This window comes from Pituophis catenifer, unplaced genomic scaffold (genome assembly GCF_029215685.1).
Source record: "Pituophis catenifer annectens isolate HBS135680 unplaced genomic scaffold, rPitCat1.0.hap2 SCAF_3, whole genome shotgun sequence".
Lineage (NCBI taxonomy): Eukaryota > Metazoa > Chordata > Lepidosauria > Squamata > Colubridae > Pituophis > Pituophis catenifer.
This window is the reverse complement of record NW_027256883.1, coordinates 63291013-63318869: the sequence shown is the minus strand read 5'-3', so window position 1 is coordinate 63318869 and position 27857 is coordinate 63291013. Positions and strand designations below refer to the sequence as shown.

At 37.4% G+C, this 27857-nt stretch overlaps 1 protein-coding gene across 1 annotated transcript in view; it reads left to right on the top strand.

The window, feature by feature from the left end:
• Positions 1–27857, top strand: part of SLC66A2 (solute carrier family 66 member 2) — a 65170-nt gene that overhangs the window by 3011 nt on the left and 34302 nt on the right. The window contains exons 2-3 of the mRNA XM_070942443.1: positions 7081–7214; positions 10039–10092. Coding sequence (XP_070798544.1) covers positions 7081–7214; positions 10039–10092 — 188 coding nt within the window. The remainder of the gene's footprint in view (positions 1–7080; positions 7215–10038; positions 10093–27857) is intronic.

Here is a 27857-nt window from a genome sequence, read left to right as displayed (position 1 = left end):
GTGCTGCTTTCTCTCCTCATACCTTTTTAGATTTTATAATTAATTATGGGGGAAATACTGCATTTTAAAAGATTTTTAAAAGATTGACTCATGTAAGCTTTTCACTTCCAAGCTGCCCTGTTATAGCAAAGTTCAAGAAAAGGCAGATAATGTTTTGAAACTCACTTTTGCATTTTCTCTAGATATCTTTTGCCTCTCTCACACACACAGAACAAGGCAATTGTACATTAGCCTCTAATAGATAATTGGATCAAAACAATTTACTGTGATATTTAATGGAGCTCCTATTGTTTGTATTAATACATGCTGAGAGAAAGTTCAGGAAATGAAGAATTGTATTGGTGTTCATTGTTATTGAATCCTGTTGAATTGTTAATGGGTTGCTTTTAGAGAAAGGATGCTCAGATTTCTCAATTTACTTTGGTTTACAGCAGTGGTGGGTTCCTCCCGGTTTGGCCCGGTTTGGCCGAGCTGGTAGCGGTGACGATACGACGTCACCGAACCGGTTCTGCCCCCCTACCCCCCGCACTCCTCCTGCATTATTCTTACCTTTTATTTGGCCCCACCCCCAATCTATTGCTGCCTCCTGAGTCGCAGCTATCGGCTAGAGGGGAAAAAACTGTTTAAACTCTTGCTGTGGGGCTTCAAAGGGCTGCCCTACAGCTGATCAGTGTTAAAAGAAAGCAAATGAGTAGATCAGTGCCTGCAAAAATAAATGGGTAGACCGGTACAGCTCTGCAAGCAGTTAAAAGCCTGGTAGACCAGTACCTCTGCTAAATCCTAAAGAATTGTCACATGATCATCAAGCCATGTCCACAAAATAAGCCACGGCCACAGAAGCGGTAGCAAAAAATTTTAGAACCCACCCCTGGTTTACTTGTGGTTGTAGTCCTTGACTTACAACCACAATTGAGCCCAAAATTTCTTTGCTAAGTGAGACATTTGTAAAGTGAATTTTGCCCCATTTTATGACCTTCTTTGCCACATTTGTTAAGCGAATCATTGCAGTTGTTAAATTATTAAATTACGGTTGTTGTGAATCTGGCTTCCCCATTGACTTTGCTTGTCAGAAGGTCGCAAATCACATAACTCCGGGCACTACAACTGTCATGAGTCAGTTGCCAAGGATCTGACTTTTGATCATGTGACCAAGGGAATGCTGTAATGGTCATAAGTGTGAAAAAGGGTCATAAGCAGAGGTAGGTTTCAGCAGGTTCTGACCAGTTCTGGAGAACCGGTAGCAGAAATTCTGAGTAGTTCGGAGAACCAGTAGTAAAAATTCTGGCTGGCCCCACCCTCATCTATTCTCTGCCTCCCAAGTCCCAGCTGATTGGGAGGAAATGGGGATTTTGCAGTAACCTTCCCCTGCCACGCCCACCAAGCCATGCCCACCAAGCCACGCCCACCAAGCCAAGCCACGCCCACCAAGCCACGCCCACAGAACCGGTAGTAAAAAAAATTGAAACCTACCACTGGTCATAAGTCACGTTTTTCAGTGTTGCTGTAACCTCAGTTGGTCACTAAACAAACTGTTGTAAGCCGGGGACTATCAGTATTAAGCTACTTCTTTCTCTTTTCAATGGGCAATGTAATTGTGGCTTGTAGTTAAAAAACACTGTGAATGAAAATATTTTAAAATAATTAAATAGTTATTAAAAATTAACTATTTTTAGTTATTAAATAGTTATTAAAAATTAACAGTTTGCCCTTGAAAGTAGGATATCCTGTTTAAAAGGCATTAAGCATACATCTGTTCATATTTGTTTGCCTAGAATCGTAAGTCATAACTATATATAGATTATAGTGCATTAATACTCCCCAGCTGCAATAAGAGTAGAATTATGATTATCATAAATCCAACATGCTGCAATAAAAATCAGTGTATGTTTACTATGTTTCACAACTTTATTTTCAAATGTATATTGTTTATCAGCAAGAATTGTTACTGCTTATAGAGATTTCTGGAAGAACTTGAATAGCAAACATTTTGTCTTTATTTCATTTCTATACTGGTCTTTCTGTTAAGAGAACCAATATTTATTGCAAATCATACTCTGGGTTTATGATCAGAAATCTGTTGCTACACTCTATCGGTGTTCAAGACCAGTTATTCTGTCAACTTCACTAAATTGACACAAGCAAATTTCTTAGAGGGTAACTTTTAACCTGATTTTGAGGTTAATTCTAATTGTTGAGTAGACTTCATCTTAAATGTATCCTTTGCTTGGCTCACAATAATATTTGCTAGAACTATATTGTTAAAAACATATCACATTATTTGACTTTGGTTTAATAAACCTTGTTTATTGGGGTTATTTACTAGTTCTCAGGTGATGTAGCATGATTAGTGATCCCAAAGAGCTGTGTATTTTGCTTAAATAATGAAAAATGGATTCTCTTTATATTCTCTTATACTCCATGGTCTTCAAAACTCTTTTCCTTCCATGTTCTTCGTGCCAGACACACGTGATATTTAGTTTCCATAGACCTCTTTATTCTGCACCTTTCTTTTTCTTCCTTGTTCAGGATTTGACTTTTCAATCTACTGTCATTTTTGTTTCATCACATTTCTTAGCATTCATCCTTTTCTCACTCAATGGAATCAGTATTTTGAATATCGGATTGATTTTTCAAGTTGCTCAGAGATGTTACTTTGTTGACAAATCCAATTTTTCTTAAAGAAAAGAACACTAATTGTCATTCATATACACAGATATGTATACACACACACACACACACACACACACACACACACACACCACACTCCCCCCCCATCCCCACCCCACATAAATCATTCAAAGATGATTAGGGATCAGGAGGCTGAATCATATGATGAATGACTAAAGGGAACTAGGTATGTTTAACCTAATAGAAGACTCAGAGAAGTCTTCCAACGCTTGAAGGACTGTCACAGGGAAAAGAGTCAATTTATTCTCCATAGCACCTCAGGGTAAGAAAAGAAGCAATGGGTGGAAGCTTGTCAGAGGGAGATCTGGAAAAAAGGAATTTCCTGACAATGAAAGACCTCCAAGGTACCTTCCAGTCGTATGATTCTATGATATAAAATTACAGGAAGTTGATGGGAGTTTAGAGAAGAAAGCTGTACAGTATCATTTTTAAAATCAATTTTGACGCTTTGACCAGGGTAGTTTTTTTCCTGTGGATTTTGAATTAAAACAGCCATAGGACATGAAAATAATTATTCGTTCTGTGTGTGTAGGGTCATTCGTATACATATGGCATAGCAAGAGAAATTGCCATTTCATGCACGATGTAAGAAAGTTTTCTAAAATAGGTGCTCTGCAGATACTTTGAAGAACAATGCTATTGCAATTTTGGGAATTGCTTAAAGTTCCAAATACAATTGGAAGGTATTACAGTAAGTTGAAAAAGACCAGTATAAGATGGGGTGCAAACAAGATTTTACAATTTATTTTACAGCACTCAACTTTATGTTTTCAAGCCTCATAAGGCAAAAATCTTCTTGGAACGGGTCATGCAATATTCAAAAGATGGAACGTGATTTGTTCTTGATTATTTCTCTGATACCCTTAATTAGGTAAAAAGCATCCTGTGGGTGCTGTTCTTTTAGGTTGGCTGCACAGTACTCATTTTATAGATTGAGGAACACTGTAGATCCATGCATTCATCTTTAAATGTAGACAAAATTAACATTATTTTTTGATGGATACATAATAGCTTAAACTTAGCTTTGATATTTAGGGGAGGAGAATTGTATGGTGTATTGTTTGCCCCTCCCTTAATTGCATTCTCAGTTTGGCTTACTGTTTGACCAAGCCCTGAAGAAAATTATATTAAAAAGGACTACTGTAAGAACGAGCTATTGTACGTCCAGCAAACAATGGAGTCCTGGATGTTCTTTGAACTTGGTTGTTTGGTTTCATATACTTCATTACTTGATTCGGCAACATCAACAATGCACTTTAGTAACTTATGATGTTAACGGCTTAGGTAATAAAACAACCGCAAGCAAGCAAGCTCAGACATCACCAAGGACGCCACAGTTTAACTCCGAGCTGCAGATATTCTCTTCTTTTAGAAAAGCTAATTTTTTTCAGTCTCTCCATCTGTATGGTTGATTGAATTTTAGCAAGATATAATGGGATATATATATATATATATATATAACAGAAGCATATTTGCATCAAATATACCTGGCAAGTCCTTTTAACACTTAGATAAGCAAGCAAATATTCATTTTCTTTGGGAATGTATTTTGATCATTCCCAGAGGAAAAACTATTATCCAAACTAGCATTAAATTGTATTATGCTTATCCTTGTATCTTCTATAATTTAACTGTTTACCCGATATCTTTCTTCATTAATAATTTCATAGGCAGTAGGAAAATCTTTCTTCCTGTCTTTTCAATATCTTATATACCCCTTGATTTGTGCTGTCAACTCGGTATCAACTTTTAGCAACCACATTCATCTTCTCTGATGAACTGCCCCTAATCTTGTTCTTCAGGTTTTCCAATGGTGCACCTATCACCAGAGTAAATGAGTCCATCCAATTTGCTGCCAGTCATCCTCTTCTTCTCTTTTGTCTTACCTTTCCCAGCATAAGAGCCCTCTTCAGAGCGCTAGGCCTTTACACAATATGTCCAAAGTATGATAATTTGAGCCTGGTCATTTGTGCCTTGGGTGAGAAAACTTTGATGATCCATTTTTATTGATGGTATTCTCTTTTCCAAAGCCGAACTTCAAAATCATCGTCTTTCTGTCTTTCAAGACCAACATTTGCTTCCATAGTTTGACACCGAGAACACCGTTTATATATGGTGTTCAGTCTGCTCTTAAAGTCTTCTCTTTCTCACCTTACAAAAGACATACTCAAGAGTTAAAAATTGAAGCAGTATTAAAAATTAATGATACTAATCATACCATAGTATAGCTCATATAAAAATAATTTCTGGTTCTTTTTGGCTCAAATACTTTGGCCATCTAATGAGAAGGGAGGACTCTTTGGAAGAGACAATGATGTTGGGAAAGATTGAAGGCAAAAAGAGAAGGGGACAGCAAAGGATGAGATGGTTAGATAGCATCATTGACAAAATGAACATGTATTTTTGCAAACTCTGGGAGACAATGGAGGATGGGGGCTGGTGTGCTATGGTCCATGGAGTTGCAAAGAGCCGGACGCAATCTAGTGACTGAATAACAACAAACCATTCCGTGATTACAGCTAGCTTTTATCAGTTGGATTTTATATACCTTTGAAGGTAATACTTAGCCCAAATACAGAAGGAGTTGGGACAGCTTTTGACAGCTGGATATTATCGCCTAATATTCAAGTCTAGGATATTAGGATATCCAACAAAAGGAATTATAAGGAAGCTTTTACATATGTTGAATAAAGGTGGTTCAGATATCTTGTTGTTGAAAGATTCCATCATGGATTCTTGGAGATTCCCTTAAAACTCCAGGCAAGGGAGTCCCAATGTACATACTTGAACGTCTGTAAGCACGCCCCTTGAATTCTCTCCATGTTTCCGATTGTTAATATATATGAAATTACAGATGTCCAAAAGCGAGAGACACTGTGAGGGACGAGGTATGATTTGGCGGCTTCTAACTTTCTTAAAAGGAAGAATAGGCTATAGAAATGTATATACCCAAACATAATCTTAAGCAGTAAATCTCGAGCTATGGAACAAACTGTGATTCCTATAGTGAAGTTAGTAATGGTTTGTTGCTGTTGTGAAACCAAAACATTTCAGTGAAGGCTTTTGTTAGAATAGTAATGGGAAATAGCCTGCTCATCATAAATTATGATATTCTTCCTTTCCCCCTTTCTCATCAGTCCAGGCAACAAATCTTTTTGGAGGATATCTTCTTGATGATTTACTAAAATCCCTTCTTTCCAGGGCTGTCAATCATCCAGCATTTTAGAAGAGAACAAGTTTCTCCCCTTTTTCTTGCTTTTTCTGTTTCCCTTTTGTTTTTATCTAGTGGAGAGCAGCAACTCTCCTTTGTCTTTTTATTCCAAACATTGGATAGTACAAACAGCTCAGTCATGCAAATGCAAGCGAATTCTTTCTCCCTGTTTTGTCCAGAAACCTTGTTTTCTCTGCCTGTTCTCTCTGTGTAAAATGGCCTTTAGGACATTTGCATCTATATATGTGAAAATACTCCATTTGCTAAACTTTCTCTTTTTGCTATGGGAATAAGCCAGGTTGCTAAATTCACCACCGTCCTTCTTGGAACTCACTTTGTTTCCCCAAACTTGAGTGACCCAGAGACAGTTAAGTTCTTTTATGTTTATCAACAAACTTGCAAGCATAGTTCTTAAATACCAAGTGAGTCTTTTATTGCTGTGTGCTGTTAGCCTCCAATGTTTTTTAAATTGTATTTCTTAATTACTGATTATAGTTTCATTTTTGGATTGTCTGAACACATGCCTTGTTAATCAACTGCAGATATTAGACCATTGGAATTGATGCTGAAGGAAGCCCAATTGGTCACACCTGCCATAGTGCAAATGAATATTACAAGGCCAAGTTTTTTTAAAAAATGATAGCAAACATGAATATTAAGTATTAATATATTTGAAAATGTTTTGTGAAGCTGTTACAGGTTTAGGATTTTATTAATGATCAGTAAAGGCTTACGAGGAGCATGGATCTCCCTCTAGTGGTTTTATTGGGAGAAACTGATTTTGAATATGGTATATAGATTTAGGTTCTTTGGCAAAAAAAAATGTATTTAAAATTAAGAATGTCCAGTTCCACTATTTTACAATCTTCTCTTCACTATGTAAGGTTAGGAAACTCAGAAAAAAATTACTCTTAATTTGTTAATTTTGTTATCCATTATTTGTTATATTTTTCTATAATTATCCAGAGCAGTTTATTTGGCATCTGATGTAATTTTGTCAAAAGATTAACTAGTTAATAGATTTATATTCTAGTTTCCTACCTAGAATTAAAATGGTGACCAGCTCTTGGAAGAATTTGAATATCAGTAAATTAATTTATATCCATTCTGGAATTTTGTTTTATGAAAGTCTTTTTTTCTTTTAGTGTTCAACCACTTGATATCTCTTTTTCTTCTTTTAGGTTTGGGAGACATTTTGAGTCACCTTTATTATTGCAAAGCATTATAATGATAGCCACAATGTTATTGATGCTGAAACTGTGCACTGAAGTACGTGTGGCTAATGAGTTGAATATAAAACGACGTTCCTTTTCAGGTTGGTTGAAATCATTGCATATTGATTCTGTGTAACATTATTTCTCCTCTCTTTTCTTTGGCTCCATTATATTTTGGCAAAACTCTGTTTTGATGTTTCAACATTTAAAGAGCGTTCCAATTGAGGAAATGTGATTTATTTTGAAAATATTTGTTTTTATTTGTGTGTATATGAATATGCCAAATCATAATCAAAGCAATTCTTACCCAGTGACCCTATTTATTGGAGTAGTAAACTATAGAAGTTGGTTCTGTTCTCCTTTGCAAAATTATAGAAGAAAGAGCTTCCCACCATTTATTCCCAATTGCTACTATATACTCATATGTTTCTTGGTGTCACATTCATTGCTCTAAACTCTTGTGGCATCCACCTGAAATAACCTTTTGTACTCATTGTTCTGCTCAGAAGTGTAACATTCCATCGTTTTATGGATCAGTCCTTCCATCTATCATGAATGTCTGGTTGTGATAACAAACATTGTGATATATTAAATGATGAATCGCAGGACACGCTAGTCAGCATTTTAATCTCTTAGAGGTTCAGATGGCTTCCATCAAGTTATGTGTGATCTTCAAATACAAAATGTGAGAATAGGGTATGACGGTCACATGCATATATATTTCCATTGCAGTACAAAAACGTTCTACAGTTTTCTCATACTTCAGCTTTTGGATGTGTTCATTCTTCATTTTGTGATAATAAGAAAGTTGGTTGATAAAAAAAATGAGAGAAAAACCTGATGTCATGATCCCATGAAAGATATGTATAATTTACAGACTTGTGCATGCTTATTTTTCCCTCCTTTTCAGATACGGCAGTGTTTCTCAAACTTGGAAACCATTAAGATGTGACTACTTCAACTCCCAGAATTCCCACTGGGGAATTCTGAAAGTCCACACGTCTTAATGTTAGATAGTGAGATATGGCAATGCAAAGAAAGCAGACTTGCTAAGATTTCCTTCCTTACATCTGTCCATCTATCCGTGTGTGCATTCATCCTATTTTCTTTCTAAGTTCATATTTTCCCCCTTTCTGTTTGAATGCTTAGCTTCAGTGTCTATACCAGGGGTGTCAAACTCAAGGCCCATGGGCCGGATCCAGCCTGCGGAGTGCTTAGATCCGGCCTGCGGGGCTGCCTGAAAACAGCGAAGGTCTGGCTCGCAGTGCCTCTGCCAGTGAAAATGGAGCTTGGGAGGGTGACGTGCAGCTCTCCCAAGCTCCATTTTTGCTGGCAGGGCGCTAGCAAAACAAACTACTAGCAAAAGTGGATCCCCCTCCAGCCCTGCCCAGGCCACCCTGACACGAGTGATACCCACCTGGCCACGCCCCCCACCCCCGAGGTCAAACACAACCCTGATGTGGCCCTCAAATCGAATTTGATACCCCTGGTCTATACAACCAAGTTCCTTCACGCATGCAGCTGATTCTGGGTGGGAATTAATGATTTTCACATTGCCTAACACTGACAGAATGGGCAGTTGCACAGAAAAATGTGTTACATGAAATAAATCTTTAATGGGCATATCTCAGAGGATCTGTCTGCTCTGTGCTGGTTAGAATATTTGTTAACTTGTTGCAAATGATTGAATTTCCAGAAGCTTTTAATCAGAGACTAAGATGTAGTCTCCTCTTTGCTTTTAGTCAATATTGAGCCTTCACCCTTGGACTTTTTTTTGAATTACCTGCTTTATGACAGTAAACCCAATCTCTAGCTCAGAGCCTCTTAATTTATATAGCCTACATTTGTGGCCTGTTTTTATATGAAACCTGTCCTGCATAAGAAGAGTAATTCGCTTAAATATATCCTCCTTATGATTACTTTAGTGAGCAGTATACATTAGAGGTTTTTCTGAAATGCCTTTTTCTAATTTTAATGCAATATTTTTTTGTCATGTTCTTGTATGATTTAAAACATTGAATTCTATGAATTAATGATGTGAAATATCCAAAAACCTGTTTTGATAGTTTGCATTGTTGGCTTTTTGTTTTGAATTCATACTTTTTATTTTTATAAATGAATTTGGAAATGTGAATGTTTGGGTTGGTGTGTGTGTGTGTGTGTGTGTGTGTGTGTGTGTGTGTGTGTAAGAGATACTTATATGTGGTGATTGAAGGCAATTACTGACTTTGTTTCAACATCCATCTTATAACTATTTCCTAGATTTGCAAAATTTAGAATTGTGTTGAACAGAATTTAGCTGCTTTTATCAAACAATAGATTTTGTTGGCTACAGAGAACGAAAATAAATGCTGGTTTTGTAGCTTTGTTCCATTTTGGATAAGTGAATCTAGCTTAAGATTTTATTTGTTATTCATATTGTAATTCAGTTATTGAGATAAGCTTGTTGTACATATTTACCTCTTGAATTATTGGCTGGATTGTAAAGCATCATTTATCAAGTGTCTCAGATGAGCCCTTTCATGCTGTTTTGATTTAGCTAAGCTAAATCTTTGCTTACATTACTTTTTTCCACAATCCTCTTAGCGAACAAAAATGTAATGCAGTGTAAAATAGGTAACTAATGTAACTCCTTGATACTGATCTATGCATTCAATATTTGCTTAAGCTATGGTTCTTGTACATTGATGTTTTCTAAATGTTTCTTTTGTTTTTCTAAATTTTGGGGAGCATGGTATGAATGACTAATATCAGAATCCAGCAAATTAAATTGTTTTTTTTTAATATAAAAAAGCATTCTAGCATGATGACTGCCATCAAGCTACCTTAACTTTAAGCTAATTTAGAGCACTTTCAGACCTTGCTATTATGAGGAGTCAAACTACTTTGTTTTGTCTTTGCTTTCTCTTCAATATTTTAATATAGCTGCAGATAGTAAGGATGAAGAAATCAAAACAGCTCCCAAGAGAACCTTTCTAGGTATGTACTTTAGAAATCCTTGTTGCATGAGGGTGCAACTGTTCTCCACTGCTTTTTTGTTTTTGCTTGGGATTTAGTTTAGCGTGTTGGGGTGGGTTTGTTTTTGGTTTTTTTGCCATTTTAGAAATGACTGCATGCTTATCATTTCTAAGAAGAAACTATCTGTGCTACATCTTTTTAACAGTGACATGTTCATTTGGGTTTTATTACTAAGGGAGAAGGCACATTCAATTTTGCTCCTTATGTGTTTCCCATATATTCTCTCCCCCCCCCCCCGTTAGTTCCATTACCAGATTTGACATTATAGGATTTATCCTGTTAAGTTTACTTTATTCATCGTATTTCACTCAATAATTTGTGTTTCACTCAACAATTTGTGACAATTGGATGGGATTTTGTGTATGTGTGTGTGTGAACAATATGCAGACACATTTAAAAGCATTTGCATGCATGAGTGTGCACATGTATGTATTATATGAATCAATGCACTGAAAATGAGTGAAAGTCTCATTTGAAGGTTATGGGCTAATCTATCACAATGGTGCATTGTGTGTGATGGATAGATATTTTTGACTTCCCATTCTAGAGATAAGAACTGGCCTAAAGCCATCCATCTGGCTTCTGTACCTAAGAAAGGACCAGAGCCCTGGTTTCCCTACCCCCTGTCAAAGTTTCCACTGATTTGGATTTTTTTAAAAAATTTCTTTACTTAAATAATGATACCTAATCTCTGCTTTCCCTAGGTTGGAGTCAGTTGAGCATTTTAGAAACTATTGTGTGGAAACTGAATAGTAAATAATAATTATCATCTTGAGATAATCATATTAAAACACACATATGGCTGTTTTCAAATATCAGAACATGATTACTTGCACTGATTACCTCTCAGCTTCTAAGGGCTGATTAAAAGTCTAATATCAAGTGTTGTAAGGCCTGGTGGCTGCAGGACCACCTCTCCCCACTACAATTTTCCAGACTACTCTATTCATGCTAGAAAGATCAACTGGTTATCCTCCATTTTGGAAAGGTTAGTGTCAACTCTGAAGCGAACCTGGCTGGAGCCATTTTTGGAGGCTTCAGGGTTGCCACAACGCAAAGAAGGGATAGGGAGGGGGGACATAGTTAGATGGGGTTTTGTAGTCAAAACAAAATAGTTTCTTGTGGGAAGCAAAGGATATTCCAACAGGTGGCTAGAGAAAGGAGGAATGAAGTTACCAGGCAACTGGCAAGCAGCTTGCTTGGACAATGTGACTGATTGTTTGGGGAAAGGGGGGAGTTTCACTTTTTAATTAGGTGAAAACCACGGGAACTTTCAGAGTTGGTTTTCACAAGTTGTGCCAATATGATATCTCCAATAAAATTGTTGTTTGAGGAATCTGAGGTTATTACTTGGAATGTTGACATTTAGGAGACCATAGCCAAAAGCACTGCCTCCCAGAGATGGAAAAGTGACACTGTTGGAGATTGATCTTTACTCAACATTGTGTGCCACGTGGAAGAAACGGAATACAGAGCTCTTCCAGAGGGGTTTTGGGTCAATACTTGTTCTGCCCCAGCTACGGGTCCCAAGAAGTGTAGCACACACACACAGCTCCAAAAACTCAGTTTAATACAAACAGACCCCTTTCAAAATGCAGCCTTTAACCACAAATGTCCTTATCAGCCTGCTATGAATTACAGAGATTAAACAAAGTCTAACAAGGGTTGGCAATCAGCCTAGAAACCAAGTTGTAACAAAAAACTCACTCTCAAAATGCTCTGCGTAGGACCAAACGTTGTTTCCAGCAACGTTTGCTATCTGTGTGCGAATTTAAATAGGCTAAGGGAGTGGCCAATTAACCCCAAGCCTTACTCTTGAGGAGACCTCCTCCTGAGTAGCCACTCCTGCCTTTTGGCAGCCCTGCATGCTCGAGCATTGAGAAGAGGCTCCTCCTCTTCTTCCTCTTCACTTATGGGAGCTTCTGGAGGTTCTGAAGGCCCTGGCTGAATCCCTGCCTGTGGCACCACATCTTCTGCAGCCTCCTCGCTGTCCGACTCAAGTGCCGGCTGCAGAGGCTGCTGGCATGACACCACACCAGCCTCCTCGTTGTTGGGATCAGCCACAATCCGCGTAGACCGCTGGCGGGCCACAACAATACTTGTTGAATTATTGCTGAACAAGATGCCACAAGAAATGACTGTTTGAAATGTAGCTCTTCTGGAAGGGGTTTTGGACAATGTGTATAATATGTCATTCTTTCCAGATGTGCTAGATAGTAACTTCTAGTGGCCACGTGGGCTCAGAGTTTTGGGAGTTGTAGTCCTGCACATCAGAGTGCTCAGAACTATAGAGTTATTTGGTTTTATAAATCAAATGACAGTAAAAATGGTACCCTATTTCCCCCAAAATAAGACATCCCCTGATAATAAGCCCAATCGGGCTTTTGAGCACATGGCAATAAGACCAAGCGCTTATTTCAAGGTTCAAAAAAATATAAAACAGGGTCTTATTTTCAGGGAAACATACTAGATTATTTGAAATAGTCTTTTGGCATTAACTTCAGAGTACAAACTGAACCTCTTCCCTTTCAGCAGTCCAGAAAACTACTTAGTGTCCTTAATTGTCCCCATCACCACTACCAGGAAAAGCAGTACAAAGCTTTTATCCACATGCTTTATCCAGAAATCTAATTGTTCTAATGCCAAGCAGCAGCTACAATATCCATTTTTCAAATAGAAACAAAATATTGGTCAGGCTTATCTATGCAAATGTAATAGATAAAAATGGATTCCTGTGCAGATTTCTGCTCTCATTAAGCCTTTGGCTTATTTGGAGCTAATTAAAAGAAAACCAGTTGGTTGGGTTAATCACTGAATCTCTGTAAGAAAGAAGATTTAATTAAATAACGTTCAATGTGTTATCTTAAAGGAATCTTTCTCTAAGTCAAGAGACAGTGCACAAACTTTTTACTGTAGAGTTGCTAGCACCTGAGAAAGTTGGTATTGTGGTTTAGTTGCATTTTTGTTTGATGGCTAAACATGATTCATCTAATAAAGCTGTTCTTTGTTCTCAAAGAGAACAAAGCTTTTGTTTTAGCTTTGTAAAAGCCATTTAGCTTTTTAAATGGCTTCCAACTTTAAACTTAACCCAAATGCTGACTAGTGTGCATTGTAATCCTCACTCAGCAGTGCCAGTGGTTGAGATTATAGAACCAAGGTTTGGGAACTGTTAATTTAGATAGTTGCTGTGTCAGGTCTTTAGCTTTTAAAGCTACCAGTAATTTCTTTTTTATCTGAATGGAGAACAAGTACTTGTGCTACGTCTCTTGTTTTGTTGTCATCACACTTTGAAGTTACTATCTTTTTATGATTTGACTAGTTTGATTTTTTTCTCCTACTTAGTTTTTCTGTTTACTGTTTAGCATCCTGCTTTAGGATTGTTAATGCTACATGGTGATAATAATGATAAATAACATTTTTTCCAGTAGTAAACACTCTTGGGGAGTTTCAAATCTGGTAATGATTGTCATTGAAAGATGCCTCTTGCTTCAGTTGGGAAGCAATACTAGAAGTGTGTAAAGAGAAACTTCACAATATGTGGGAGTGCAAACGAAGCTCCTCTCTCATCTTATTGTTAAAACTGCATACTTTTCAGGCATAGTTGCCTTGAAATCTGCTTCAGCTGTTTCTGTCTGCATGTGCATGCATAGCACGTTCTTTTTCGTTCATGCAGAAACAGTCAGGAACAGCTTCCAGAGCACCTCACGTATGAGCCACGTAAGGAACATAGCTGCTTTAATTTAGACTGAAAGAGAAGAGCTTCATTTGCACTCTTGCACATTTCAAAGCACCCCTCTTAAATTAGGAATATATAAAATTAGTTGCATGAGCATATCATATGCAGAACACTTATTTTAGATGGTCTGCATTAGACTGAGACTCACAAACTTGTGTTTTGGGGGGTTGGGAGAGAAATGGAACAGGTCAGTGGTGGAATTCAAATTTTTTTACTACTGGTTCTGTGGGCGTGGCTTGGTGAGTGGCAGGGGAAAGATACCATAAAATCTCCATTCCCACCCCACTCCAGGGGAAGGATACCACAAAATCTCCATTCCCACCCCACTCCAGGGGAAGGATATTGCAAAATCTCCATTTCCACCCCACTCCAGGGGAAGGATACTGCAAAATCTTTTTTTTTAAATAATCTTTATTTACATTTGTCATTAAAAAAGAAGACAACACACCAAATAAATGACAAACAAAACAACAAAACAAATAACATACATGTCTATAAGTAGTACCTTAATAACTTAATATTCGGTACAATATATGTTACATTCCGGGGGAGGCAGAACAACTTAATTTACATTTATAAATCAATTAGGTCTATCCGACCTCACTTTACTTGTATAATATAAATTCTTCAATAAATATGACTCCTAATCTAGTTTGGGATTATAGTTTTCTCTTTGATAGCCAAATATATAGTTTTTCCCAAGATAAACATGTTTGTGTTTGGTCTCTATCTTTCAGTTTTTTAGTCAATTTATCTGCTTCCGCACAATCCAAAATCTTCTTTATAATTGCTTCCTCTGATGGGGTATTTTTCTCTTTCCAGAATTGAGCATATGTTAATCTCGCTGCTGTGATAATATATTGGTACCATGAATCTTTTTTAATATTTTCCGGTTTGGAGCCGAGCAAGCATGTCTCTGGTCGCCATTCAATCTCTTGGTTTAAGATCTCGTTGAGCCACTTTTTTATTTTTCCCCAAAATTTTACTGCTTCTGGGCACGTCCACCATTGGTGATAATAAGTGCCACGCTCAAACCCACACTTCCAGCATTCAGCGGACTGTCCAGTAAACATTTTGGCCAATCTATCGGGGGAGAGATGCCATCTATATAGCATCTTGTAAATATTTTCTTTATATGCCGTAGAAACTACTAGCTTCATATTCCCCCACCAAATCTCTTGCCATTTTTCCAGATGAATTGAGTAGCCAAAATTTTTCCCCCAGGCAATCATTGTATCCTTTACTATCTGGTTGCCAATCTCTAACCTCATCAACAGTTTATAGCTTTTAGAAATCATGCCTTTTTCTTGGCCCATCAAGATTTTGTCTAACTCCTGCAAGTCAACATTTATACCTTTCCTATCTCTGTCTTTTTTATATTTTGATTGAATCTGTAGATAGGTCCACCAATCCAATTGTAGTCCCTGGGAATTCAACTCCTGTTTTGGCTTTAGCTCTCCTCGTGCATTCAGCAAATCTTTGTACATTAATTTTTTCACAGGGTTATATAATTTTGGATATATCAACGCTTCTAGAGGTGATATCCAGCATGGTGTTTTAATATAGTATTTTTTACTGATCTTCTCCCAATTTCGAATTAAGATATTCCTTATATAATGCCGGGTAAACCATTTGCTTTATGGAGTGTTATCCCGCCAGAGTGCCATATGCCAGCCCTGTTGTAAATCATGGCCTTCTATCTTGAGAAGATGGCTATTGCCTAAGGTGATCTATTCTTTTACCCAGACTAACAGAGCGGCTGAATAGTAGTTCTCCCAGCATGGTAAACCCAGGCCTCCCCTTTCTTTTATCTCCTGCATCATTTTTTTTTTTAATCCGGGGTTTTTTCCCCTGCCAAATAAATTTGGTTATTGCTTGATTTAGATCCATAAAGAATTTTTTTGATAGATTCGCTGGGGCAGTTTGAAACAAAAAATTAAACTTCGGTAAAATGTAAGATTTTATTGTTGTTACCCATCCCAAAAGTGATAGTTGAATTTTACCCCACTTGTCAAGGTCTTTTCTTATTTGGGTTAATAATTTATTATAATTATCCTCTTGTATGCTCGAGCATCTGCCGGTTAACCAAATTCCCAAATATTTAATTTTATTGACTACTCTTAATCCAATTGCTTCCTGTAAACCCTTCTTATCTTCCTCTGAAACGTTCTTGGTGAATATATTTGTTTTCTTTTTGTTAATTAATAGGCCTACCGCCCCAAATTCTTCAATTGTCTCTAACAGGGATAAACCAGATTTTATAGGATCTTCCAAAATAAAAGCCATGTCATCTGCAAAGGCCTGAGTTTTATATACCTGGTGTCCAATTTCAAGACCTTTTATTTTTTCCTCGTTTCTTATTTTACGCAGTAGTGTTTCTAACGATAATATAAAAAGTAAGGGGGATAGAGGACAACCCTGTCTTGTGCCTTTGCCAATAGAAAATTCTTCCATCAAGTCCCCATTTATCAGTAATCTAGCCGTTTGTTTGGAATAAATGGCTTTAACTGCGTTTATAAATCTTTGTCCAAAGCCCATGTATTCTAACTGTAATAATATAAACTCCCAATTGACCCTATCAAATGCCTTCTGAGCGTCTATAAAAATTAATGAAACCTGTTTACCTGGGTGATCTTCATAATATTCAAGTACATTTAATATGACTCTCAAATTATCTCGTATTTGTCATGACAGCAAAAACCCATTTTGATCGTTTTGTATAAATTCATTTAGAAAACCCTTTAATCTATTTGCTAAGATTGCTTAAAAATTTTATAATCTGAATTCAGAAGAGATATTGGTCTATAGTTTTTAATGTCTACCGGAGGAGGATCTTCTTTAGGTATTAAACTGATATTAGCCTCCCTCCATGAGTGGGGAATTTCTGCTTTTCCAAGAACTTCGTTAAATAAATCTTTCATATGTTCTCCCATTACCTCAAACAATGTTTTATATAACTCTGCCGGGAGTCCATCTGTGCCCGTGTTTTTAAATTTTCCTGTTTCTTTACTGCTTTTTCAATCTCCATTAGGGTAATTTCCTCGTCCAAAATTTATTTCGTTAAATTGGATATCTTAGGTAGATCCGAATTCTCTATATAATTTTTCGTCACACCTGCTAAAATCTCCTCTCTTTTATATAGTTCCTTGTAAAAATCCACTGCAATTCTTTCTTTCCCTCCCTTATCTTTTATTAGATTTCCATCCTTATCTTCTAATTGTTCAATTCGTCTATTCTGTTTCTCCTTTTTTAACCTAAATGTAAGCCATCTTCCTAGTTTGTTAGCTGACTCAAAGTGTTTTTGCCTTGCTGACCTTTATCTTATCTTTCAACCTGTCCAGATCCAAGAGATTAAGTTGGTGTTTTAACAATGTTATCTGTTCTTTTGCTTCAATAGACAATGGGTTATATTGCAATTGTTCCTCGGCCTTTGTTAATTTGCTTAGTATCTCACCCCTCTCTTGTTCTTCTTTTTTACGTTTAATAGCCATGTGTTTGATAATAAGACCTCTTATAAAGGCTTTGGCAGCATCCCAGACTATTTGAAGAGGCATTCCTGGTGTCCTATTTTCTTGAAAGAAGAAGGTCACTTCTGTCTTAAGCTTTTGTGTAAATTCAAATTCTTTCAAAATCTCTGATCTCATCATCCACCTCTTCCTATTTTTCCCTTCTTTGTTTAATACAGCTAATACTGGGCTATAGTCCACCCAGTCATTCGGCATAATCCTAACCTCTGTCACTTGAGAGTTAAGTTCTTGTGACATCCAAATCATGTCCAATCTGGACCACGATTTGTGCCTGGGAGAATAATAAGTGAATTGTTCAACTGTCGAATTGTGCTCACGCCAAATATCTTTCAATCCTAGTTCATCTCTCATTTCATTACAAATAGCTGGTAAGATCCTCTTATCTTGTCCTCTGTTTCCCTTTTTTGAGTTTTCCCCTCTTTTGTAATCCTGTGTCCTATTGATTACTGCATTGAAGTCGCCCAAGAGACATACTTGCTCATATTCCAAATCTCGAATTTCTCTTTGTATTCTTCAAAAGAATGATCTCTGTTTGGTGTTGGGAGCATAAATTCCTATCAATAGTACCTTGCTCTGAACAATTCCACCTCTAGGATTAGTAATCTTCCCTCTTCATCTGAAAATAGTTGTTTCGGTGAGAGATGTTCCTTTACATACATTGCCACTCCTCTCTTTCTCTCCTCCGAAGCCGCTACAAACAATTTCCCTGCTTTTGGGCATTTCAGTAAATTAGATTGTGATAGTTTAATATGAGTCTCTTGCAAACATGTTATATCCACTTTGGCTTTAACAATTTTTGATAAGATACATCTTCTCTTTGTCGGAGTATTAAGGCCATTAACATTCACCGTTAATAGTCTCACTCCTTGATCCATTTTTATCTATTAATCCCTTTAGATGTTGCTGCCAGGTGAGTCTCTACTCCGTATTCTTCTACTCCTCCTTCTTCCCCCTTCCTCCCATCTCGTTTCCCTTTTCCATGATATCCTTGTTTTCCTCTCTCATTTCTCCAATCATCCTTCTGATCTCTCTGATCCTCTTTTAGTGTTTCTTTGTCTCTTTCATATTCGCTAGGTCCAAAAAAGTTTTCACAAAAGTCCTGTGCATCTTGAATATTCTCTATTTTGATACTGCAAAATCTTTACTCCCACTCCACTCTGGGACCAGCCAGAAGTGGTAATTGCCGGTTCTCCGAACTACTCAAAATTTCCGCTACCGGTTCTCCAGAACCTGTCAGAACCTGCTGAATTTCACCACTGGAACAGGCCAGGGACATTAACTAATTCAAAAGGTGCACAACATGGCTTAGTGGAGATAAGGAAAAATGTGCTGGGAAGGTGGGAGGCAGATGACTGGTTCAGTATGCTATACTTGAACCCAAGGTCGTTGGTAGCTAAAGAAGAGCTAAAGGGAGAAAGGGAAAAGGAGGTGTTAAGAAAAATCAGCAGATGAGATGTAGCCCAAACCATGAAGAGACGAGAGGGGTGAGATGTACTGGCTGGGTTATCTTTGCCTGAAGATTTTGGCTGAAACAGAAGAAACAAAATATATCAGAGTATTGTTTTGTTGAACTGCAGCCCACCTACAGTTTTGGAAGAAACTCTGAAATACAATTGTGTGTGTGTGGGGGGGGGGAGGGATGAGGTTGAGAGAAAATGCATATTCTCTTTTCATACTCAACTTTAATATAAATGATAAACTTTCCTGTTGATCGTGTTGTTTTTGGAGCTGGTTGACACGGTTTGTCATTTTGGCTATTGCCAACTTATTTATTGTGCAATATTTTTGACCATAAGTATTTGTTATGTTGCTCTGGGATACTAACATTTATTATTATAGCTATAGTGGTATGATATTTCTTTTTCTTATTTTATATTTTTTTCCTAATCATTATTAGGAAAATTGTTAGGAAATTGTTTTTCTAATAATTCCTATAGTGGGATTAGTATAAAAGATTGCAGCATATTCATCTGGGGAGAAAATTGCTGTTGCTCTTATCAACTCAGGCCAGGTACATAGATATAGCTTGAATTGATAAAGATCTTTTAAAAAATAACTTGCTATTTTGGAGGGGAAAAAAGCGTTTTTATTTAAAACCAGCCAGGTGGGTTTTTTTCTAGCTTTTCCTGTATTTGAAATTTTACTGCCCCGCACTTCCTATAACAATGTCCTTTCATTCTTCCTTCCCATCTATTGAAATTACCAGCCAGTTTCCAATTATGAATGTTAATCTAATTATCATTTTGCATAGATTAATAAGATTTTGCCTGCCTAAAGGAAATCTCATTTAAAAATGCGAGATTAAATATAAGTATCTTAATTGCTTGGTATATGAATATTTCAGTACTGTTGCCCTATTTTACAGGGTCCTACTTTCGCTAATTATGATAGTGTGTCTCTGTAACTATTGTATTTTCCATTCCTTATTGCTCTTAAGGAGGCCAGTTTAAACAGTATGTGAGAGTCAGAACTGTGATTTTTCTAACAGAGTACCGTTAAGTTGAGCTAGGACTCTTTCAATTATAGGATAAATTTTTTGTCGTTGGTATCCAATGCTGTGGTTTTGATGAGTATGCGGTTCTTTGAGGTTTCATTCTAGCTTTTAATTTTATGAAGCTTGCATCTTGAAACTGGAAAACGAGAGAGACGATTTAAAAAGGAAGTGGAATGAAGACATATTCTGTTTGAATGTTCCCCAAGTTAGAACTGCATCTCCCCGAACCACCAATGGAATTGTTTATCGATTATTGGAAATTTTACTTTTAGAGTGCGCTGTAATTGTGTACCCTACCTTAAATTTTGCTCCTTATTGTTTCTTTCTACTGAAATTTCAACTGAATAAGTAAAATGTTACATTGGATCAATGATAATATTCAGCAAGGATTATCTTTGCCCATTTAGAGTAAAGAGGATGAAACATTGTAGGATTAATTTATATTAGTCTTGAAACTAACAGTGATAAAGTAAGGTACCACAGGTACAAGTGTTGTTATCACAACTATTATAGTTTTTATTAGTTGTGGTAAAGTCATGGCCATTGGCTATAACAGGGAAGTTCAAGTATGAAGTCCCTAAATGTTTTCCCTCTGAGTCGATGTTGTGTACATAACTTAATCTAAGAATCTAGGTAAGTAACAAGAAGGTCCCAAAACATTTGTCTATCTTAAGAAATAGAAGTGAAAAAAACCAGATCTGATTATGTGGTCATGACCCCAAATACTTGTGGCAGGTTTGTGTTTTTGTCTCAAAACAAGCTCTCCATGAAGCAAGTGCAGGCTTGTGCTGGAAAATAAAATCGTGCAAAACCATACTTCAGATTATAAAGAAGGATGAAGATTTATTAGATTTAAACAAAAGAAACGCAACAACAGGAACTGAAAGAGAACATAATGATCCATAAGAATAAGAATCAAAGCAGCAAGCCCAAGAAACAAAAGTGAGAAAAACAAGAGGTATAGAAGATAATCGACTACACTGTTGGAATTCAGTAATAAGCTCTCAGAGAAGGGCCTCAAATTTCTGAGTTTGCAAGGTAGAAACGAGACTAGGCTAGACAGAAGATGAGAGGCTGGACAGTTGAGTAGCAGCGCAATGTAATTCCTATCTACAAGAAGGCAAAGAAGACAGTTGCGTGGCTGATGACTCCTTACTATGAGGAACAAATATGTGCAATCTGGATTCACTGGCTCATGAAGTATAAATGAGAGAAAGTTGCTATGACTCATTAAGCCCATTGACATGTATCCCTTCCTGTTCTTTTACATCAGAACAAGTGATAATTATCAAAATCAGTTATAACCACATCTTGGGCTGTGAAGATCTGTGAAGGAAACTGGAATATTTGGGAGCTTGGTAGGTATTTTCATACATTCTTCAATTCATGAAAGATGATGAAGAAGGAAAGAAGAATTTTGCAAATGATTTGTTACAGTAGTATTTTTCAAACTTGGCAACTTTAAGATGGGTAGACTTCAATTTCCAGAATTCTGGGAGTTGGAAGTCCACACGTTTTAAAGTTGCCAAGTTTGAAAAACACTGTGTTAGAGCAATGGTTCCTTAGGAGAGATTGGGTCTCTGCTGTGCTTGGCCAAATCATGTGAAACTTGGTCAGAAGGACCTTACATTGAATCTTGGGATTGGGGAAGGAAATCTATAAATAAGAATTTATGTACTATAGAAGCGAATGGAAATAACTATACTAGAACTTATTAAATGGTTCAGTGAATAATCAGGAAAAAGCATTAATTCATGAATTTCACTGCCTTTATTATCTACATACTCAAGTTTGGATTATGGGAATTAAATGGAATGAGCTTGAATTTTTATTATAGGGCAATAAATAATTTAAAGGGGTAGGTGAGACCTGGTAGGATGACAAATGTTTTGAATAGAGTACACGATTTGCTCAAGAAGAAGTAGCAACAGAAAAAGAGAAAGAATTGCACTGCATGTTAAAAATACTGACATTTGTCCAAAAATCCACTGGAATGGATTGGATGGCATTGTTGAGAGCATCACAGTTAAAATATATGGAAGATGGACTACAAATAGCAGTGTTGTTAGTATCCGTTTCCAACTCTCAAGGCAGGAAAAGTTGGATAGTTTCCAAAAGCAAAAGAAGCCTGAAGAGATAATAATGGTGAATTTAGTTAGCCCAGTCATCAGCATTTCTGCCAAGTATGGTCCTTTTAGAAAATTCCTGACCGGTGTTGTTGAGAACTTTCTCCTTCAGCCAGTTTAGGCAAACAGAAGGAGATGGATTATTCTTTATTTATTCCTAACAAAGTAGTTTGTTTAATAAAGTGGAAGTAGTGGGAATGTCTAACAAATAACCAAGTAATGCTGTAACTTCTACAGTCTCTCTCATCATTGGTCATATAAACTGGGTCTGATATCAATCTAAAATATTTGCAGGGCACCCGGTTGTCTTAACTGCTGGATCTCCTTAGCCACAAGATAATGTAGATACCATAAGTGTATGGGTAGCTACAGCATGGTAATTGTAGATACAATTATGCATGGATTATGATAGATGCCAATGATAAAGATTCATACTTTTGGAAATGGGCAATTTAGATAAAAAGTTAGTCTGGACAAAAGAACTTTTATGCCAAGATGAAAACTTGGAGGTGACATATGGTATCTGAAAATGCTACAAAAACTGCAATTGCTATATTTGAACACTTGAGGGTGCCCCTAGATTTTCAAAATATTAACATCGGACTGTTCGAGTTAAATAGAAAAACGTGTATTCTCAAGTCTTAAGGGTGCAGCAAAAATACTAAGAAGCATGTTCTGACATCTGAGATATGATTGAATCACTATCTGGCAAACATTTAGACAGTCGTGTTAAATATACTTACCAGCAGGCAGAGGCATGAGAAGAGAAATGGATTTCCACCCCCTATATTTGGAACTTTTGAAAGAAAAAGATATTCAATATGTACTGAAAACTTTTATGAAAATATCTTAAATGAACATCCATGTGCTTTATAAAATATGTTTGAAGTAAGTGGTTCTGGATATTGGAATTATTTTAAAACTATGGTTTGACAACACTGTCAACAAAAATCTGAAGCTTGCATGAATAATTTATATTTCTTACAGTGCCTCTAGCCCCACATTGAACTCAAAGTTGTTCATGGAAAATGATTTGCAGATTTTATATTTTCCATCAGTGAGAGAGAGAGAGAGAGAGAGAGAGAGACTGACTGACTGACTGACTGACTGACTACAAACCAGGGTTTACTTTGGAGTGTGCTGTTTACCCAGGAAAAACCAGGTGCCCTGAGAGGAAGTGTTATAATTTCACCTAGTTTGCCTTCTGGTAAATGTGCTCTTTAGAAAGCCATATCCTGAAGATGAAACTCAAATACTTTGGCCACCCAATGAGAAGGAAGGACTCACTGGAGAAGAGCCTAATGCTGGGTAAGATTGAGGGCAAAAGAAGAATGGGACGACAGAGAACGAGGTGGCTGGATGGTGTCACTGAAGCAGTAGGCCTGAGCTTAAATGGACTCCAGAGGATGGTAGAGGACAGGAAGGCCTGGAGGAACGTTGTCCATGGGGTCGCGATGGGTCGGACACGATTTCGCAACTAACAACAACAACAACAAAAATTCCTTGGAAGTCCATTTGTTTTAGAATGTCCTTGGAAGTCCATTTGTTTTAGAATGTCCATAACACACACTTGAAAATTAAAAAAAATATATACAGAGAGCCTTGATCTAACGTCTGGTGATAACATTTGTCAGGCGCAAGAAACCATGAACAGCAGGAGTAGAATTCAAAGCACTAGAAGTTTATTCTATGCTACCTATACATAAGAAACTGATGTATTAATGGTCTATCCCAATTGGCTCTAGATAAGGGTCAACAGAATTCACAAGGGTGAGGGCAGCACTGGACTTAGATTTCTTGTTGGAATGTAATGACTCCAAACTAATGACATGTTTGATCCTGCCCTCGGGCTCTGCCTGATCATGTCCTACCCATTGATTTGAAATAAATACAGTGTATAGTGGGGAGAACAGGCTGTATCTTTTTTTCTACCTGACTTCCTTCAAAGATAGTCAGACTGCATTGTCCTAAAGCTTCAGTCAACTCCCATGGTGCTAAGAAATTCCAGGTCCTCCAGTTTCAAGGGTTGGAAAGGATTTGGTGTGCAATGGCTGCCTTTGCACGGATTGTAGATGTTCCCATTCTTCCACCATTCTGGGACAAAATATGACTTGGTTTTCTAATTCGATTTAAGAACACTGTAGAGGACTTAAATGGGAAAAACTCACCATAGAATAAAAATTTGTGATGCAGGTATATTGCGTGATATGATAAATGAAAGTCCATGGCTTTGACTATAAATATCCATCCATTCATTAAAAAAAAGGCCTGAGGGTTGAGGGATCCTTGCAAAAAAGTTAGCTGCTTTGGTGAGAAAGGCAGAATAGATCTCTGCTTGATTTTCTTTGAACTCCCCTTTCCTCCAGAACGGGAATGTTGTACGATTTATTCAGAGTATGCAACTTTATAGAATTTGGTGCCATTCAGACACTTTGCACAAATGCCCCCTCTAAATCCCAACATAGCCATGAGGGCATTATCAACCTGACTAAGCTTTAATTATTATGTATACTTATAGTGGTTGTAGAAGGAGAACTACAAAAATGATTTTATAGTGTGATTTTTATACCCAGGTTGTCTCTGATTAGTAACTGATATTTGTAGAAAAAATCCTCTTTTTTGAAAGGTAAAGTTCTTTTTCAGATGGGATGTTGTAATCTGCTGTTGTCTGTCAGCTATTGGATTGGGTTGGGATAAGAGGACTTCCTGTTGCAAAAGCTGATTGACACTCTCCTAGGTACAGCTATGCAGTCCAAGTAGAACTGGATACAAATGAGATATGTGGGTTTCTCAAGCAGGATCATGGATGGATGGGTAGGGATCTAAAGTTTCTATCGGCCAGCAGTGTACTTCCCTGAATTTGGCCCCTCTCTAGGATCTATTTTGCTTTAACACTCACTTGTATTTAAGAGGTGTCCCCAACATTTGCCCTGATTGGTATAAATTTAATAAATTAAATAAAAATGGGTTGTGTTGAGGAAAATCTGGGAGTTTTTTGGAGGACTCTTCTACAATAGGATACTAGGCAGTTCATTCAACTACCATATTTTTTGGAGTCTAAGATGCACCTTTTCCCCCCCTAAAAGGGAGTGAAAATTTAGGTGCATCTTATACACTGAATGTAGCCCCGCCCATCCACTGGCCCCCACCCTTTGGCCTCTGCCTCGCAGCAGTTACCTCCTTGCAAGCAAACAGCAAGAAAAAACAGCTTCAGCACAGCCTAATTAGCACAAGTTGATTGGATCGGCCTCCCGACTCTCAGCTGATTTGCTCTCAGCTGTTTTGTGCAGGGCTCTGCTGCTTGCTGCAAAGAGGTAAATTGATGGAGTAGATTTTTTTTCCTTGTGCTAATCAAGCTATGTTGAAAACAAAAATGAAAGTAAAGCATTTTCTGTTTGCTGTTTGCTGCAACAAGGCAAAATTGTTCAGAGGCAGAGGGAGATTTCTTTTTTTCTTTTCCTCACCAAAAAAGGTAGGTGCGTCTTATACTCCGAAAAATACAGTACCATATTTTATTCTAAAAACTGTTTTTGCCATTGCTTTATGTGGGACTTGGAGAAGAGTCAAGTTTAATCAAGTGGAATTGCTGCTTCTTATCTCTAGGTGGTTCAGCACAATTAGGTCATAATTGACCAGAAAGCAAACAGCACTCGCTTAGGAAATGAAGCATTCATTAGTATCATGCAAGTGGATTTTTGCTTGCCCAATGGGATTTATCTTTCTTGCCTCCCCAGACCTGTTCTGAAGGAACTCCCAACCTTCCAGAGCAGATTTTGGATGCACGTAGAGCATGGTGAAAATTATTAGACAATTATTTATACATCTGGCTGTCATCCAAGCATTACACCTGGTATTTAGTGTGAAAAGAATATTAAATAACCCAAAATTCAAATTCATAAGGGAAAGAGCTGGATGGTGGCAATTGATTAAACTCCTAAATATTGTAAATTGGGGGTCTCCAACCCTCGGGCCACAGACTCGTACCAGTCCATGGCCTGTTAGGAACTGGGCCGCAGAGATCGAGGTGTGAGTGGGCGTGAGCAAAACTGCACATGCAAGGGATCTATGTTGTGCGCTACTCCTCTCCCCGCCTGGTCCATGGAAAAAAATCTTCCACAAAACTGGTCACTGGTGCCAAAAAGGTTAAGAACCACTGTGGTAAATGAATGCAAAATTAGTTAGATAATGTTATATATTGGAAAATATGTGTGAAATGTCCTGAAATGGATCTTACTATCACTTTAAGGTACCACACTATAGATATAATCTAAGGGCCAAAATAGGAATGGGGTTTAAACATTTTTCCGGATTTTTTACGTTTTTGTTTGTTGCTAGCAAAATGTACAGGTAGTCCTTGAGTTACGACCATAATTGAGAGCAAAATTTATGCTGCTAAGTGAAACATTTGTTAAGTGAGTTTTGCTCCATTTTATGACTTTTCTTGCCACAGTTGTTAAGTGAATCATTGCATTTGTTAAGGTAGTCACATGGTTGTTAAGTGAATCTGGATTCCCCACTGACTTTGCTTGTCGGAAGTTCACAAAAGGTGATCACATGACCCCAGGACACTGCAAGCGTCATAAATATGGCTATCGAACATGTTGTCTAGACCAGAGTTCTTCAGCCTTGATAACTTTAAGCCTGGAGGACTTCAACTCATAGCTGGCTGGGGAATTCTGGGAGTTGAAGTCCATAAGTCTTAAAGCTGCCAAGTTTGGGGACCCCTGACCTACGCCAAACTATCTCTCCAGCTGTGAAAATGATTTGTTTTTTAAATAGAAGACTAAAAGTTCCTTCCAAGTTGTAGAGGTTTTCTATTCATTCATAGACATTCATAAGAGTCTGTCTTTGATTCCCTCTGTTGCATTATATTTAGGCATGCATTATCATTTTCTGTGGTTTGGGCCATATGTTCTCTTCCCAGCAGAGCTACAAAAGCTTTTGCACGAACAATGAATGAAAAGCCTCAGTGGCTCCCTTTAGCTTTTCTTCGCTCTTCAGGTATTTGAAATATCCTGTAGAAAAAGTCTGGAAATAAATTGCATAGGGTGCAATTTTATTATTATTATAGCCACCCATTCCCATAGATTTGGATGGCTTCCAAATACAAAACAGTAAATACATACAACTTCACAGGCAGCCTGGACCAAAGCAAACTTCAGCATAACAAATGAAGCCAAAGGAGAGACTAACAACGAAGAAGGTTTTCAGTTTTGCTTTGCATGTAGTTATCCTTGAAGAAATTACTCCTTGCATATGCTTTTGAAGACAGCTGCAATTACGTTACTTCATGCAGCGCATGGAACAGAAACTATTCTTTATTCCAGCATCCAATTCCAGTTTTGTCTACAAGAAAGAAAGTCATAAAGCTTTCTTCTCCCGGATTTCTCCTCCCCACCCACCCCCAGAAACAGATGCTGCATGTTTAAGAAGCACAAGAAATTGGTACATAATTCACAAAAAAAGCAGCCCCCCCTCTCCCTCTCCCCCTCTTTTTTAAAAAAATACTGTGTTTGCATTTGCGGCTGTTTTACTTTGCTTCTCAAAATGTTGAGGGATGGGGTGAATGCCAGTTATTTCCGAAAGGCTTGTCTCAATAGATTCTGGTAGTATCTGAATGGTTATTGAACTCAAAAACTGAACTTTGTGTTTATAAAAATAAATAGTAATAACAATAGCAATAGCATTTAATCTTATAAATCGCTTCATAGTGCTTTTACAGCCCTCTCTAAGCGTTTTACAGAGCCAGCATATTGCCACCAACAATCTGGGACCTCGTTTTACCAACCATGGAAGGATAGAAGGCTGAGTCAACCTTTAGCAAGTCAGGCTCGAACTCCTGG